Source organism: Rutilus rutilus (genome assembly GCF_951802725.1).
Source record: "Rutilus rutilus genome assembly, chromosome: 17".
In the NCBI taxonomy this organism is placed as follows: domain Eukaryota; kingdom Metazoa; phylum Chordata; class Actinopteri; order Cypriniformes; family Leuciscidae; genus Rutilus; species Rutilus rutilus.
In genome coordinates this window covers 29,797,642-29,814,641 of record NC_140230.1, presented here as the reverse complement: position 1 = coordinate 29,814,641, position 17,000 = coordinate 29,797,642, and the positions used below count along the sequence as shown (strand labels likewise).

Below are 17,000 nucleotides of genomic sequence, written 5' to 3'. Positions count from 1 at the left end.
AAAATACAAAGGAGATTCTACAGTTGCTCGAAAAAGCTCAACCCTCATTTACATACAAGTAGCCTACATACAACTGTAGTAACTGACTTCATACGTCCACTTAAAATGACCTTCGTTTAAAAAAAATTGCACAAATGGTTAAGAAGAGTGAAGTTAGATCTGAAAAGGTCGGATATCATTTGTTTGCGGATGCCATTTGGTTTGATATCATATCTGTAATGTAATGGCATTTTTACATAAAGTAAGACCTACAGTAAGTGTCCGAATTCTTTTGGGGCCACTAAACTGGATATAGGGTGTGCTGTAAAGAATCAGAGGTGCACTACATCATATGCTATTGTTCTAAAATTTCCTTTCAATTCTCATTTCCTCTTTACACCCAGAAAGCTTCACCTAAATGTGAAGGAAAGCAGTGCAGCTGGCGCATAATTAACTCAGTGTGTCCATTTTAAATGAATCTGTTTTACCCTCTGCAGTCATATGCTGTATGACAGAGAACATTTCATACTGAGGTGTGGCGACATCCGCCTACACCAACATGGGCACATGCATCCAGCATCCCTGCTTCCCCATTGGCTACAGATACAGTGGAACGATGACATGCAGATCTCAGACAGAGTTCAGCCATTGGCCGTTTGAAATACGAGGACACATGCGCGCACACACACGTTCAGAGCATTGGTTTAGGAGATTTAGAATGTGTGGGTTCATCAGAACATGCTGAACTAATAAGGAATGCTTAAGATTATTAATGAGGCCTTTGGAATGTGGGCTGAGAAGCCTTTCTAATGGAAATGGGTCTGATAGATTATGGCTCAATAGCTAAAAAATACTCCCTCACAGGGCTGGGGTATCCAGGGCCCCGGTGCAGGTTCTTGCTGTGGGGTGGGGGTGGGGGGGGGGGCTCTCCCGCTCGCAGGACCCCCATAAGACCAAGAGCCCCTAGAATCCTTTCGCCCCATTAGTGACGGCCCTGCTCCCACACCCCGCGTTTCCCCAAGTGTTTTGTTCTGCTGAGTTTGGCACGTTCTTTTGATGTTGAACAGCACGTGAGGTCTAAAGTAGCAGATGCAGTTGCAGGAACAATCTCACAGAAACTAGTCTATAGGTCAAATTTCACACCAACATCGAAATAATATAATGCAAGACTAAGTTATTTTCATGACACATCTCAATACTGTAAAGAATTCAGTTATTAATATTAATGTTATTACCAATATTCTCAGTGGAAAGTAATGCAGTAATGTAAATGTATTCTGAAATGTAACGTTTTTTTATTGTTGTTCCTTTAATTAAATTACACCTATATCGAGTTAAATTCCCAGGAAATGCATGAAATGATTAGCATCTATACCTTGAATTTATTTATTTGATTGTTTGTTTGATAGTTAAATAAATAAATCATAACACATTAAAATTACCGCATTACATTCCACTTGGTAATTATAATAATAAACTGAATACATCACAGTGATGAGATTTGTCATGAAAATAATATAGAGAGATAGATAGATAGATAGATAGATAGATAGATAGATAGATAGATAGATAGATAGATAGATAGATAGATAGATAGATAGATAGATAGATAGATAGATAGATAGATAGATTTTCTGAAAGCATAATATAAAATTCTACAATTTCAATGTATATTTTTATTTATTTTGGTGCCAAATGTGACAGCAGCTAAACTACACACTAGGAAAAATGCTCATGTCTCTAAGGACACATATTATTAGTATATTAACACATTTCTCTTTGTGTGCCAATGGAAATGTGCTTTGTGCACGTGTCTTTGCCTGTGTTCTCTTTGCAGGGACGGATGACAATTGACGTGGAGCTTCACCTTCCCAAAAAAGCCAAAGTCTTACCCAAGCCCAACCAGCCAGTCCACTATGACGTGTTCCTCTATAAAGTGGCTAAATCGCCTGCGAATGGCAGGGTGAAGCACAGGGTGAGATGGAAGGACTGTGATTCTCCCTTCTACAGTCCAGTCAGCACACTCTCACTGCCTGCAATCATCCACAGCAAGACCTCGCTAGGACAGGACATGCACACAGTGTTTGCCCTCTGAGCAGAGACTCTGACCGGTCACACCAGAGCATGCTTTATTTATCCTCATGGTGCTCGAGCAACACTGTAAAATGGAGACTTTCATACAGACATTCATATTTGCTTAATAAAATGGCGCTCAGACTGTACATTTGAAGCATCAACGGAATGTAATGTGATAAGATAAGTGGTTTCTTTATGTCTTATCTGAAATCAACAAGCATTGGTATAGAGAAACCTTCTCAGAACTTTAGCTAAATGTTGAGGGAAGGTTCTCTCAAAGTTATGAGCAATCGTTCTTCCAGTAACGTAATAAAATATTCATTCAGTGTTATCTGGTCTATGGTCAAATGTTCTCCAAACGTTAGCACAAAAACATTATTTATACATCTTTCATGGAACTTTTGTTTTTGGTAACACTTTATTTTTCGATACTCCACTTTAGACATTCTTTGTCAACTACATGTCAACTAGCATTCATTAGATTAGACTGTATGCATCTTCTAACACTTTATTTTGATGGTCCCTCAACAGACATTCTGACTATAAGTAATTTTGCAAGTACATGTCAACATATTCTATTAACACCTAACCCTAACCTAAAGAACAGTCTACAGTCTACTAATACTCTAATGAAAGTTAGTTGGCATGTAGTTGCAAAGTTAGTTATAGTTAGTAGAGTGTCTAAAGTAGACTATCGAAATAAAGTGTTACCTTTTTCTGAAACATTTTAGTTGGATCTTCATTTAATCTTCAAATACAAGAAGATTATTCCCCCCCCCCCCCCCCCCCCCCCAAAAAATTAGATAATTTAACTCACCTTCAAGTTGTTCCAACCCTGTATTAAAAAAAATGATTTTGCTGAACACAAAGGAAGATATTTTGAAGAATGTCTGTAACAAAACAGTTGATGGACCCCATTGACTTCCATAGTATTTTCCCCCATACTATGGAAGTCAGTGGGGTCCATCAACTGTTTGGTTACCCATATTCTTCAAAATATCTTCTTTTGTGTTCAGCAGAAGAAAGAAACTCATACAGGTTTGGAACAACTTAATTGTGAATAAATGATGACAGATTATTCATTTTTGGATAAACTATCCCTTTAAGAGAGCTTAACACGATATAATTAAAACTCAAAGCAGGTCCACTGCATGAGGACTTCATTTACCAAGCGCCTTTCCGCATGCTTTCAAGACATGATCAATCTACCGAACCTGATCTCCGTTTAGGCTGAACTGATGTGGTTTTGGTAACATGGTCTGTAAAGTTCTTACAGAACCGAGTGTGAACAACGACGTGTGGTCAAAGCGGCCTCTGAAATACCGAAAGCAACAGGGCCGTCTCTTGAACTGCAGGGAGCTCCAGGGCACCTTTTGTGTCACATGGGATTAAATTAGCACGGTCCATTAGCTTCTCTGTGACACAAAGACACAATGACCTGCTAGTGAAACCTAATACACTCAGTGTCAGAGTTTTGGTTCTCACACATTTCTTTTTTTTTCTTTTTTTTTTTGTATTTCATAAATCACAGAAAACACTGATATTTTCCACAATATAACTATTGACCATTTAATTATTAAAGTGTTAAGAAATAAGGTATTTGACCGTACCATCAAGGTGATAATCATTCACAGTCCACCATGATGCATATTGCACATGAACAAGGTCAAAATATATTCTAATTTCTAAAAGACTAACACGCCTAGGTCACATTTCTCCCTAAAATAATAAAAATAATAATAATAATAATAATACACATTATCATAACAATTGTTATTGTTGTAATGCATCCATACATAGCCTATTCTTCCTTATTCCATATACTAGATGACAAAAGAGACCATGCATGGTTTATATACCAATAGCCTATATAATATGATATAACGTTAGCTCTTTGGGTTTAGACGTAACAAATATGTTACACATCTGTGGCAGTCATTTGAACTTGAAACAATTACTATCCAAAGAAAATGCCGTGGTCTCTTTTGTCATCTAGTGGTTGAGAATATTCCATTACATGCTCGAGTATACAGGAAGTGCTTAAACCGGATGGGGCTTTTATTTTGAAACACTTGTTCTGTTTCCATCACTGTTGCCGCTGGCTTGACGCTTCATTCCCACTTTAGACCCTTGTGTCACTATGTGAAAGCAGAAGCCGAGCTTTCCAAATTACATAATTGCAGGTAAGAAGTGTTTTTTCTCAATTTTTTTATGAATATAATTTGCGTTTAATTTAGCATTCATTCTGAGTTTTAGGCAAACGTTACACATTTTTTCACAGCAAATGTTATGTCTGCAAAGGCAAGTAACGTTAAAGCATGTTAGAAAGAAAGTCTGCAAACATTGACTTTTATTTTTAATATGTCACTTTCTTCTAAATAACTACAAGGATTATGTGCATGATGTTTTGCCGTGTATCTGTTTTATAACTGGTATATGACTCGCTCTATATATTTATGTATGGATTGAGTTCAACTCTGACCAGTTGAACAGATAACGGCCAGTTTGGATAACACATTTTCTGCCCTCTTTTGTTTGAATATGATAAATGACCTTATCAGGGGCCGCCACCCTGTTACTCCCATCAGACCTCGACTCATGGCAGTGTACCCTTCTTAATCTTTTAACTGTCAGAGATGCATTCAATGTCCAATATGACCAAATGGCAGAATGTGCCTAAATTTGTGTGTTTTGTTTATTCTTGAATTATGAAAGGACAGGTTGCATGATTAATAAGTAGGCTATAACAACATGTAGCTACTTACTATAGGGTTAGGGTAGGATAGGATTAGGATTTGGTTGAGGGTTAGTTAGTTAGTTGCATGTATTATGCATAATTTACTTATATTAGCCTACTATGGCAAGTACATGTAACAAGGACACTGTAAAATAAAGTGTTACCCACTTCTGTATTATTTACTCATGGTCTTGCTGATATGTTGATCTATTGTCATTGGTTTGTCTTGTTGCAGGTGTGGGAGTGTTTGGAGCTGAATGCAGAAGATTGTAGCAGTGCTTGGTGGGGGGATTGGGGGTCTGTCGGCCTGTCATCATCTGAGCAAGAGTCCTAATGTCTCCAAGGTACAGTATCCGTGAATAATATGCTTAATATCTTTAGCCAATCTACATTTGCACAACTGTTCAAAATTGTATTTTTTTAATGTCTTTGAAAGGAGTCTCTTGTGCTCACAAAGGCTGCAAAAAAACATATATTGTGAATAAAAATATATATAGTGTAATATTGTGAAATATTGTTAAAATGTGAAATAACTTTGTTCTATTGTAATACATTTTAAAATGTAATTTATTCCTGTGATGGCAAAGCTGAATCCTCAGCATCATTACTCCAGCCTTTAGTGTCACATGATCCTTCAGAAATCATTCTAATATGATGATTTAATGCTCAAGCAATATTTATTATTATCAATGTTGAAAAGAGTTTTTTTGTATAAACGGATTCTTTTTTTTTAATTCCTTGATTAATAAAAAGTTCAAAAGAACAGCATTTATTTTAAACGGAAATCTTTTGTAAAATTGGAAATTCCTTTACTGTCACTTTTAATTCATTGTACTTGCTGAATAAACATTATTAATTTCTTTGAAAGATAAAAGAAATCTCACTGACCCCAAACATTTGAACGGTAGGGTAGAAGATCACGGGCAAAACATGCTCTTCATTTGAAAATTTTTCCACTTCCACAACCCTGGTAGCCTGAGGACCTAGACCACTTGTGAATCTAGATGAGGCAATGACGGTCATTGCTGCTAAAGCTGCTTTTAATGTGATGATTTGATTCAATAGATCTGCTTTCATTGGTACATTCAACATGAAGTTCAGCACACATGTAACCACTGTGTTGTAGATGGTGCTGCTGGAGGAATCTGGGAGATGTGGGGGTTGGTTGAGCTCCATACGGAGGGATGACGGGGCGGTGTTCGAGCATGGACCACGAGGGGTGCGACCTGCAGGGGCTGTCGGCCAGAACACTTTGAATATGGTATGCATATGTGAACTTATGTACATGGAAAAATCTATGTAAAGCTATGTGAAAGTTGACACACATTTACATAGTCATTTATTTTCATATTTTAAGAATTGCAATTCACATGATCACGTGCATTTAATCTCCGATATTATAATTGGTATGTAAAACCAATTATTGTGTTGTGCGTAAAAATTACTGTTACTCACAACCTCTCATGGCTTATTGCTTTTAAAATGGGGAGGCAACAGCAATATTATAAAAGACCAATGTTCAATAGTTACATTTATTTATTATAATAATAATAATAATAACGTATGATTTTGCTAAATAAAACTGCATTCATTTTGAATCAGCTTCATGCAAGAATTGAGTCAGAATTAAGAAATTAGTCATTAACTTATTATTTTGACATAATGTTGGTCTTGGCTAGCCTGGCAAGCCAGACCTACATCAAGATGTTTGGTCTGGCAACTCACCATAGACACGCTCAATCCAAGGGGCGGGATAAACGGCTGTCTTTCAAATTCCCTCTGCACGCAATAGGACAGCGCTTCAACCAACCAGAGCGTTTTCCCACCAGCGGAGCTAGTTGATAGATTCAACTTTTGCCATATCTGGCCGGCAAAACTACGAACACATCTTCCTTTTTTTAAGAATGACTTAAGTGCCGTTCTTGGCTCTTTTCTCAAAGAAAAACCAAAGCCGATGACCAGCCGTCATTCTTTGTTTTCAAGTAGCAGCCAGGGAACCGTCGCAACTCTGTCGTCATATGTTAAGCCCACCCCGCATACTCTATAACGCGACGTGATTGGCCTGACCCAATTTAGGTTTTTGCAGCTCGAAAGTCTATGGAGAGTTGCTAGATTGCCCTGGCTGCAAAATACATTTTGCTGCCGCTAGGGTGCGTCTAGATTTCTAGGCTAGGTCTTGGCCATTGTTATTGTTGTTCCTTTGCATGGCCACAAGAGGGCCGCCATACATTTACATTGCAGATGCAGTGTTATTTTAGTTTTTTTTAATAGTTTAATTCATATTTTGACTCAATATTTATATTTATGAATATTTTATTTTATTTCAGCTGCATTTCAATTAACAGAAATGTTTTTTGTTAAATTAAATGCAGTATTTACAATATACCTTTCTGCAGGGCGCTACGGATGAATGCTCATATTTATGGAGGATGAACACTGTTCTAGTTAATGTTTTCTTGTGCAGGTCTCTGAGTTGGGTCTCGAGTCTGAAATCCTGCCAATTACGAAGGATCATGTGGCGTCTAAGAACCGCTTCTTGTATGTGAAGGGACAGCTGCACAAGATGCCATCAGGACCTGGGTGAGAGAAAAGTCCACCGTGCGTACAGTTACCCATTTAAAGTCATAAATATTTCTCATCTTGTTCTCCTTTCCTCCAGTGGGGTTTTCCGCACCGTCCCTCCTTTCTCTCGTCCCATAATTCAGAGCGTTCTGAAGGAGATACTGATCAGTAAAGGGAAAGAGGAGGACGAATCCGTGCATGCGTTTGTGTCCAGACGACTGGGTTCTGAGGTGAGAACAAGCGTATAGGCACAATGACCTGTTAAACGATCCATTTCGTCCTTGTGCTGTCCAACATGCTTCACTGTCACGGCAATTCGGCAAATCAGTCTCAAATGTGTCACGACAGGAGAGAATCTGAAACCAATTCATCCCACCTGATTGTCTCTCTCTCTACGCAGATGGCAGATATAGCCATAGACAGCCTGTGTAGAGGAGTTTTTGCTGGAGACTGCAGAAAGTTGAGTGTACGGTCCTGTTTTCCACCTCTTTATAAAGCAGAGCAGTCTCGGGGCTCAATCGTGCTCGGCATGCTGATGGGTTCAGGTGAGCGCTTTAGGTGTAAACCTAGTGTTTACCTTTTATGCATTTTTTTGTTTCTTTCTTTTCATAATGCCACCATGCAATGCATAAACAGTTGTGCTGCTTAATGTTTTTGTGCAAACCGGGCTCAATTTCTTTGATCAAAGATATATATATACTATTGATAATATATACTATAGGGTTGTCAAAAGTACCAGCTTCGGTACTTTTGACAACACCACTATTTATATATATATATACAGCTATATATAAAATGCATGAAATGCTATATTTAATGGATTTTGATGTTAATTATAATGGCATTAAAAGACCTTTTGTAATGCTTAATATGTTCAAATTTCATAGAAGGGGTTACCGAATAATGTTTGTTTTAATTCATGTTATGTAAGGAGGTGGTCCTGAAGTAGTCCCTTCAGACTTGGCAAAGAGAGCGTCTAAAGAGTCCTGGACTCAGTGGTCTCTAAAGAGGGGCATGCAGACACTCCCAGAAGCCCTGGAGGACAAGCTGAGGATGCAAGAGCGAGTGGAGATTCATCATCATGCCAAAGTGAAGAGTCTGAACATGGACGGGGGAGGCTGGGAGGTGAGATGATGGCCCAACATGAAGCGTCTTATTCACTAAGTAACATACTTTGACATTTAGCTAAGATGGTCTGACTCTGTCTTGTAGTCCATCATTATTAGTGAGTGTGTTCTTAAACATTTTTGTTTTAGATTAAACTAGATGATGGGACTTCTTTGAAAGCTGATCATGTTATTTCTGCCCTGCCTGCATCAGGTAAATGCACTCATTTTACAGTGTTGAACTCCAATGTTTCCTAATCTGGTTCATTTTAAGTCTAATTTAGTCAGTTTATTTAGTGCATGATTCGGATCCTTAGATTGATTCAAACTAAAAGGTTGAACAGAAATGTTGACATTGTGCATTTTCTCACATTAAATTCAGACTGAAATCTTACAACAAACATAAAATGTGATTTATTTCGGTGTGGCGCTGTAGATGCACACACTGTGCTCTACTTAGTCAATTTATTGAAAGTATTTATTTAAAGCAATTTCTATATGTTCACCAGCTTTGGCTTCTGTATTACCCCCTGCTTCTCATCCCCTGTCGGAACAGCTGCGATCCATCGCTTCAGTTACTGTTGCCGTGGTGAATTTGGAATATGAAGGCTTCATCCTTCCTGTTACTGTAAGTCTTCCCTCAGTGATTTTAAATGGAGACAAAAAGAGAGAACAGAGTAACAGAAGCTGCTTTTCCACTGTCAGGCCACACCGTTCCATTCCGTGCCAATCCAGCCCAGCTGGTGCGGATATGGTTTTATTTTCCTCTGCGGGGCTGATAACTCTTTGAAATGTAACGCAAGAGTTTACAGCACGTACAACCGTGCTGAGAATTCCGAGCCGACAATGGTTTGTAATCGTTGTGTGCTGAACCATGCTCAAGTGGAAATATAACTGGAACTGTTCGGCCCGATGGTTGAAAAGTTGCTAGAGTGTAGACCCCTAGGCCAGTGGTTCACAAACTTTTTATAGCTGTGTTAGGGGGGTGACAGCTTAAGGACCCAGAACCAGATATGATGAAAGAAGACCAGGAGTCGTGAGGTTCAATCAAATAGATACATATTTACTGAAGAACAGTTTGCAGTTTCATCGGCAGAGCCAGCGTCAAAGTCTCACGAGGAGGTCGCAAGCCAACTCTACCTTACACAAAATCTTTACACCAATTATACCATTTCCAAGGGCAGGCATTACATCATTGCTACTTCTGATTGGCTAAGAGAGCATAAAGTCTAAACAAATCTACACATATGGATAAATGAGGGCATATCGCCATTTGTCAAGATAGTTGTCATCCGATTCCAAGATTTAGTCCTGTAGTGACCTCGGAGGTCAGGGAAAGGCGTCTCTGGGTCTGTGGTCACTTACCGAAGTGTTTCATAACTCCTATTCAAGACCTGCACAGAAAATCCAACATATATACAAAGCACTAGAGAATCACAGTATCTTCAAGGTTGGAGAGGGCCTGAGCTCATTATCATCAGAACAGACTACCAAAACAGGCTGATAAAACATTCCCCGCTCAGGAAGAAGTGCAGATAATATTCATTTTATTCATTAAAGAAACACATGTAGTACAATTCTGTAAATCAAATCAGGTAAGTCACGTAGAGTTTGACCCCTGGAACCTTAACTAGTCAGCTAGAACAGATATATAGTCTATACATTGTGAGGGTCTTCTTCAGACCCGACCTCTTCTGGTAGCTGTTTTCCACTACGAACAGCCTGTTTTTATAACCCTAACCCAAAGATTAGTCACAGACATCAGAATGCACCTAGAAAGAAGCTGGTTAAACACTCACAGCAACAGGTGGTTGAAAGTATATGTGAATCACTCATTGACTATAGAAATGATTATGTAAAAATGCTTATACTTGATTATTAATTTTTATAGGAATAATGTAAGCACTCAGAAGGATATATATTTATATATTGAAGAGACAAGGGATTCTGACCCCAACCCTTCAGTTGCATTCCCCCTCTTTTCCCTCTCTTAGGCTGCCGTCACACCTTTTCTGTGAGCGGACAATATTTTCCCCCTTAAATAGATTTTTAGGTGCATTTTTACCTTTTATAAAAGCAACGTTTTTCTAACCCTATTAAATGTACGTCATGTTTTGTCAAATTCTTAACATTCCATTTAATTGAATTATTAATATAATAAATAAATCATCAATCATTTCAATCATTGCACTGCAGTGGCACAAGCTGCGTCTATTTATTCCTGCTCAGAGGTGGCATGAATTCAGTTACAATGTAGAGAAATATGAAAAAATGCATTCTTGCTCCTATTCAGTTATTCATTCAGAGGTTGTATGAATGAATAGGAGCAAGAATGCATTTTTCCCCAAGAATTACTTTTTTTATATTCTTGCTACTATAATATATTATCAACTTTAAAAACAAGAACTTACACAGGGTATGTGTTTGTATCGAAGAGAGTTTGAGTCTTAAATCGGTCTCTATGCACTGCACAGTCTGTGTCTATATTTGTTCGTCATGCCAGTAAGTGCTAAATCCCAACTTTTACAAAGATACATTGAGAACGGCAGTGATGTAGAGCAATTTGCAAAGGCAGCCTATCATATGCACGCTGCTTGTGTGGATGCAGTCAAGTTTGACCGCAAAAGATGAGGTAATTTGATTGGATGTCATGAATTTGACCTTTTACTGCACTACCATTTTCCTGTTTTTACATTAGAAGTAGCATTTTGCCTGTTAGAAATGCACGCTCGGTTTTGTTATTTTAAGGTGGGGCAGAATTAAACAAATGGCAAATCTAATTTGTTCGCTTACCCCCCTGTCACCTCGTGTACCCCAGTTCAGGAACCACTGCCCTAGACCATTAAATGCTCAAGTCTGCTTGTTTTGTTCAGTTCATTTTCTCATTGCCTGGAAGATCTTTCCTAACTGCACTGTACAAACATCAAAGCACTTTATGTATGTGTGGGCATTATTAATAATGAGTGTGTATGTAAATGTGCACATGCTCTGAATATTTCAGGGCTTTGGACATTTGGTGCCTTCCTCAGAAGATCCAGGTCTGTTAGGGGTGGTGTACGACTCTGTTCCCTTTCCACAACACAATCAGAGTGGAAAACCGACCACTAGGCTGACGGTGAGACTGACCACTCATAAATATTAACCCTCAAAGGTTTGGGATCAGTAAGGTTTTTTTGTTTTTTTGAATTAAATTAGTAGCCTACTTTTATTCAGCAAATACTTTAACATTGTTACAAAAGATTTCTATTTCAAGTAAATGCTGTTCTTTGGTACTTATTGTTCATGAAAGAAGCATATAAGAATGATTGTAATCATATTTTTTCTTTGTATTTTTGATCAATTAAATGTAGCCTGGTGAGTATTAAAGGCTTCTTTCAAAAACAGAAAAAATCTTACCCACCCCAAACTTTGAATGGTAGTGTATATTGCACATTATACACATAAATAGCACATGAATTGAGAATATGTTTTTTTTTATCTTTAGCTTTGATTATTACTTTTTGTAAATATATTTTTTAATAAAATATTTTATTACATTTTATTATAAAATTGAAGTTATACATTTAAATGGGGACAAGGCTAGAAAATAGAAATTTGGCAAAATGAAAATAACACTCTTGAAAATGAAGACAAATTAAATAAAGAAACTTTAAAGACATATTGGTGAATATTTACCAGTATAGGAAATGAACCTGATAACCTGAAGGTCTGATCGGCTCTGGAGAGATGCGTCTATAAACAGATACCCCGAACAGCGATTTGTGAGGCCCTGTTTATACCTGATATTAAGATGTGTTTTGGTCGATCGGACGACACTAAATACAGGTGTAAACGGTGTCTAAAATGCTTTGATCTTGTTCAATTTAACCACTTTTTCGTGAGCTTATTTCATCCATTAGGTCGAAAGATGTGAAAAAGCCCTTACATTAATATACGCCTATAGTCCCTCCCCTCGAAGACATCAGGACAGAAGTGGTTGAAAGTGGACAAAATAGACAGTTTAAACTCCAGGTGTAAACGGGAATGTGTCCCCCTGATCTACTTGTGATCCGATTGACCAAAACGCATCTTAATACCAGGTGTAAACAGGGCCGGAGTCTCTGTCAAGAATTTTTCTCCCGTCCCCTATCAGGAACATTTTACATGCGGTAATAAAAATAGCCTTCAGTGCTCTGTGGTACTCACAACAAAAAAAGCTATTGCATTATTCATTTCTCCCCCACTTAAATCATTATTCATTTAAAAGTTAGATGTCCTTTGCTTAGAACATGTTGTTTTTCCTGTGCTTGAAAACATCTGTATAGTCGAGAGGTCATAAACGTACAGGAACTGAGTGCCATTAGAGGAGCTGAAATATGCTTTGAGCAATGTTAGCATCCTGAATAACATAATGTAACTCCCTCCGGCTGCGAGATCAGTCCCGTGAGTTGATGTTATGTGGACGATTCCAGCTGTTATCATCACAGAAGCCATTTCTGTGAATGATGTTCTTTTCTGGTGTAATTACTGTGCTCTAGCTGTTTGTGTGTGTTTGCGTGAAGGTGATGATGGGGGGAGCGTGGTTTGAGCAGACGTTTGGTAGTCCTGATTCAGTGACGGAGCAGAAGCTTTTGGATCGAGCCACCCAGGCCGTGACCTCTCACCTGGGCGTAACCTCACAACCTGTGTGGAGCTTTGTTGCTTTACTCAAGGTGAGACTGTATGTTGAAAAAAAGCAATAAGCCATTGAAGCTGTGCATTACAGTGATTTTACCACTTTTATGCAACGTGCATAAAGCCCCATTTGCCTTGGTCAAAGCTATATGAGTAGCTTATAGCTATTTTAAAATGGAGGCAAAAAAAGTAAAAAAAAAATGACTTTTATGAAGTAAAAAAAAATACATATAAATGTAAATATTTATAAATGAATCAAGAGCATGACTCTATGGTGTGTGTAGCTTTTCGTTTCTCAAACAACCATGTAGGACCAAGATACATCAAGGGCATTTTCCAGGATGACAATGTCAAGATTCATCATGGTTGAGAGGAAGCATGAAGAATCATTTTCACACATGAATTGGTACCTCTGAGTCCAGATATGTATGTATGTATGTATATGTGAAAATGATTCTTCATGTTCCCTCTCAACCATGATGAATCTTGATATTGTCATCCTGAAATATGCCCTTGATGTATCTTATTCCTACATGGTTGTTTGAGAAATGAAAAGCTACACACTCCATCAATTCGGGTTAAAAGAACTGTTCACAAATATATAACATGTTAGAAACATAATAATCACTGCAATATTTATCCAATCATAGACTCTTAAGCATTTGCCTTTTTTTTTTTTTTTTTACTTGAAAATACTATTTCAGTCTTTCTGCTTCAAAATTTCACATTTAATTCAATGTGAAACTTACCATTTCTTTTTAATAACAAAATGTAGCATTTTCTGTGTGAAAACTACATTTTTCCAGTGTATATGTGAATATATCTGTAAACATATCATTGAGTTGGTCATTGCTATTATGAAATGGTGGCAAATATGAAATTTTAAAAAAAGTCAATTTTAATAAATATGAATAATAATAACAATATTACTAATAATAATAATTTTGTTTTAATATATTTTTATATAAAAACTTTTGCTTAAGGAACACATCATGGAAAACAAAAACCTTTCTTGCTCTTTTGAATATAAAAATGGCCAGTGTACTTCTCTGGGTCAGAGAAAGGGTATAAAATGCTCATGTAAAACTAATTTAGACTGTTTTTGGAAGGCATCTTGGAAGAAAAATGTAATTGCTTCAAAAGTGTAGAATATGACCTCATTGATTCACATTCATTTGAAGAAAGGCCAAAAGATTTTTTTACTATCCAAGCTCTCCTTTGTGTCAGCCATGCATAGCAATAGCTTTATGGAGCTCACAGCCACCAGATGCCCTCAGTCGTCTCTCTGGGGTTCAGTTCTGACATAAATCAAGGCAGATGGTCCATTTCTTTAAAGATTACTCCTGCCCTCCATCTCTCTGTGTGGTTCAGGGAGTTCAGTGATCAGAACAGAAGCGAGCGCTGCTGTGGCAGGAGGGCTCCGAGAGGGTCACTGGTTTTCAGGCCGGAGATGACAGACTGTCGTTGGGGGGGGTGAGAGGAGCAACTAGCTCCTCTGCTTCATTTCTGACTGACTTATTCCTAATTATATGGTCATAGAGCAAGAAAATTTCCACCTTATTGCGCCCACTCTCACATTTTTTCATGCTACATTGTCTCGATGTCTTTTGAACAGTTTAATTACCCTTATACACTCTCACAGAGACTAGAGATATTCAGACCGCTACTTTATCTGGAATCTCATATCTAGAAGATATTCATCTTTTTGATGAAAGAATGTCATTTCTTTTGTGTATTTTTTATTATTTTTTTCTGCTCTGTTATTCCTGTTATTAAATCATTTTATCAATGTGATTCTTTTTTCAGGACTGCATTCCGCAGTATCATTTAGGACACTGGAAACGACTTGGTAAGTTTATCAATCCCCCAAACTCATTCCACTGTCTGTTCCCCGAGTCATGTAAATGAGGGTTGTTTGTGCCCATTTCTTATTTTCAGAAAAGATGAGGCAATACATCAGCAACCACAATCTGCCCCTTACACTGGCGGGAGCTTCCTACGATGGTGTCTCTGTCAATGATGTTATATTTAGTGGGCGGACTGCAGCTGAGGGTCTCGTGGGAAAAGTATGACTTGCACTAACTTCATTTTGACAGAGTGAGATGCTTTTATTGAAGATTTTATGTTTTGATTGGGATTTTTTTTGGGAAGGATCTTGCTTTACTTGAACCCAGGATGGAAAATGTACATCCAATTGTTTGAAAATGTAATATATTTCAAAAATCATTATTTATATAATTTGATATTAATTCTGTTTATCTTGTTTCCAGTAAAATAGAAATATTTAAATGTCATTAAAAGAGATACATTGATGAATACTTAACTCAAGATATTTTCTCTCACAGTTTTTGCTTTCTTATTTTTTTGTACTCCATTGTCTTTGTTAAACCTCCCTAAATTCTCATTTATGTTTAAAGGGGTCCTATTATGCTTTTTTTTTCTTGATTTTGTTTATGGGTTGTACTAGAATATGCTTTCATGCTTTATTGTTCAAAAAACACATTATTTTTCACATATTTTGCATTATTACAGCACCTCTCTCCCCAGTCTGGCTCCAACACTTCCTTCAATGAAGCCCCTCCTTCTGAAATATGAAATGTGCTGTGATTGGTTAGCTGGCCCAGTGTGTTGTGATTGGCACCGTGAGTTCAGGAAATGCCCCTCCCCTTACCATAACCGTGAGTTTCATCTGATCAATGAAGGATGCCATCAATTTCAAACCAATTCAGGCCTGAATCAGACTTAAGAATGTTAACAAATAATAGGATCGTACAGAACAGATTTAAAGCACAGGCTTTGTAAGCATGGGTTTCACAGGACAATTTTCTTATACATTTAAGATACGATGTTATACACCATTTAATCATGATATTTGTCGGAAAACTATGGTAATGCAAACAGTAATTGATCACAAAACCATGGTTAATTTTCCTAAGGGGCGGTGAACAGCCTTACAAAAGCAAGAGCTTACAAAAGCTAAAACATTATCAACACTAATGTTGGCTAGCAAGCAAGTGGAGCCAAACAGCTTTGCCCTTTGTTTACATCGTAGCAACAACATAACACTTATAATTGGAACTGTTAATAGAAAACGCAACTACAAATAATAAGACATACTTACAAGTTGTGATCCACAAACAACAGATTGTCCCGACAAAGTGGGAACCGCTCCATTTCAGGAGAAGCTTTTGTGCGTAGCCTGCATTGTTTTCTCTTAGGTTCTGGAAGCTGTTCTCCGTATAATGTGCAGCACACTGATAACGTTGGAGTTATAATGTTCAGGAACAGTTTTTAAAATAAATTTGAACCACTCTAAGTTCGTCAGCCTTAGGAAGGTAAAACAAATGAGTTTTGGGAACGGGGTGGAAAAAACAGTCTCTCTTTGACAGAGCGACAACACTGTCTTCTCTAGCGCAGCTCAGTCAGGGCTCGTCTCCGTATTTGCGTGGGTGCGGATTATTTAAATGAGTAACATTATGACTTCACAAAGCCCAGAAAAAAAAACCTGTGAACCAGTCCAAGCCAGCTGTTCGTTTTACTTCTTAGAGAGTGAATTCTGTTAAATAAAATATCTCCCTTTGAGCTTTGTAACCTTGCAGATCTTTTTATGCTCAAACAGCAACATTAAACAAACTAAAGTTGAAAAAGTGAAAAAGCATAATAGGACCCCTTTAAAACAAGAAAAAAGCAGCTGGCTTGGGAAGAATAAACCTCTATTCTCATGCAATTTAAGTAAATGTTTTAAACAGGTTTAGATATTTTCTACAAAAAAAAAGAAAAAAAAAGATTTAAAATGTAGTAAAATAATTTACTTTATCAGCAATATCAGTCAAATGATTGTTCCATGATGTTCATCTGTGGTGAAAATTAAACGTGGATGAGGTATA

General features: G+C 37.5%; 1 protein-coding gene across 1 annotated transcript; it reads left to right on the top strand.

The window, feature by feature from the left end:
* The first annotated feature begins 4,129 nt into the window (after positions 1-4,129).
* Positions 4,130-15,429, top strand: ppox (protoporphyrinogen oxidase). Its single transcript, XM_084384856.1, has 13 exons — positions 4,130-4,238; positions 5,028-5,136; positions 5,919-6,053; positions 7,257-7,372; positions 7,452-7,584; positions 7,755-7,899; positions 8,286-8,479; positions 8,611-8,674; positions 8,970-9,088; positions 11,462-11,575; positions 13,002-13,151; positions 14,920-14,962; positions 15,052-15,429. The coding sequence occupies exons 2-13, from the start codon at positions 5,050-5,052 to the stop codon at positions 15,183-15,185; spliced, it is 1,434 nt and encodes a 477-aa protein (XP_084240982.1). The 5' UTR covers positions 4,130-4,238; positions 5,028-5,049; the 3' UTR covers positions 15,186-15,429.
* Positions 15,430-17,000: the final 1,571 nt, after the last annotated feature.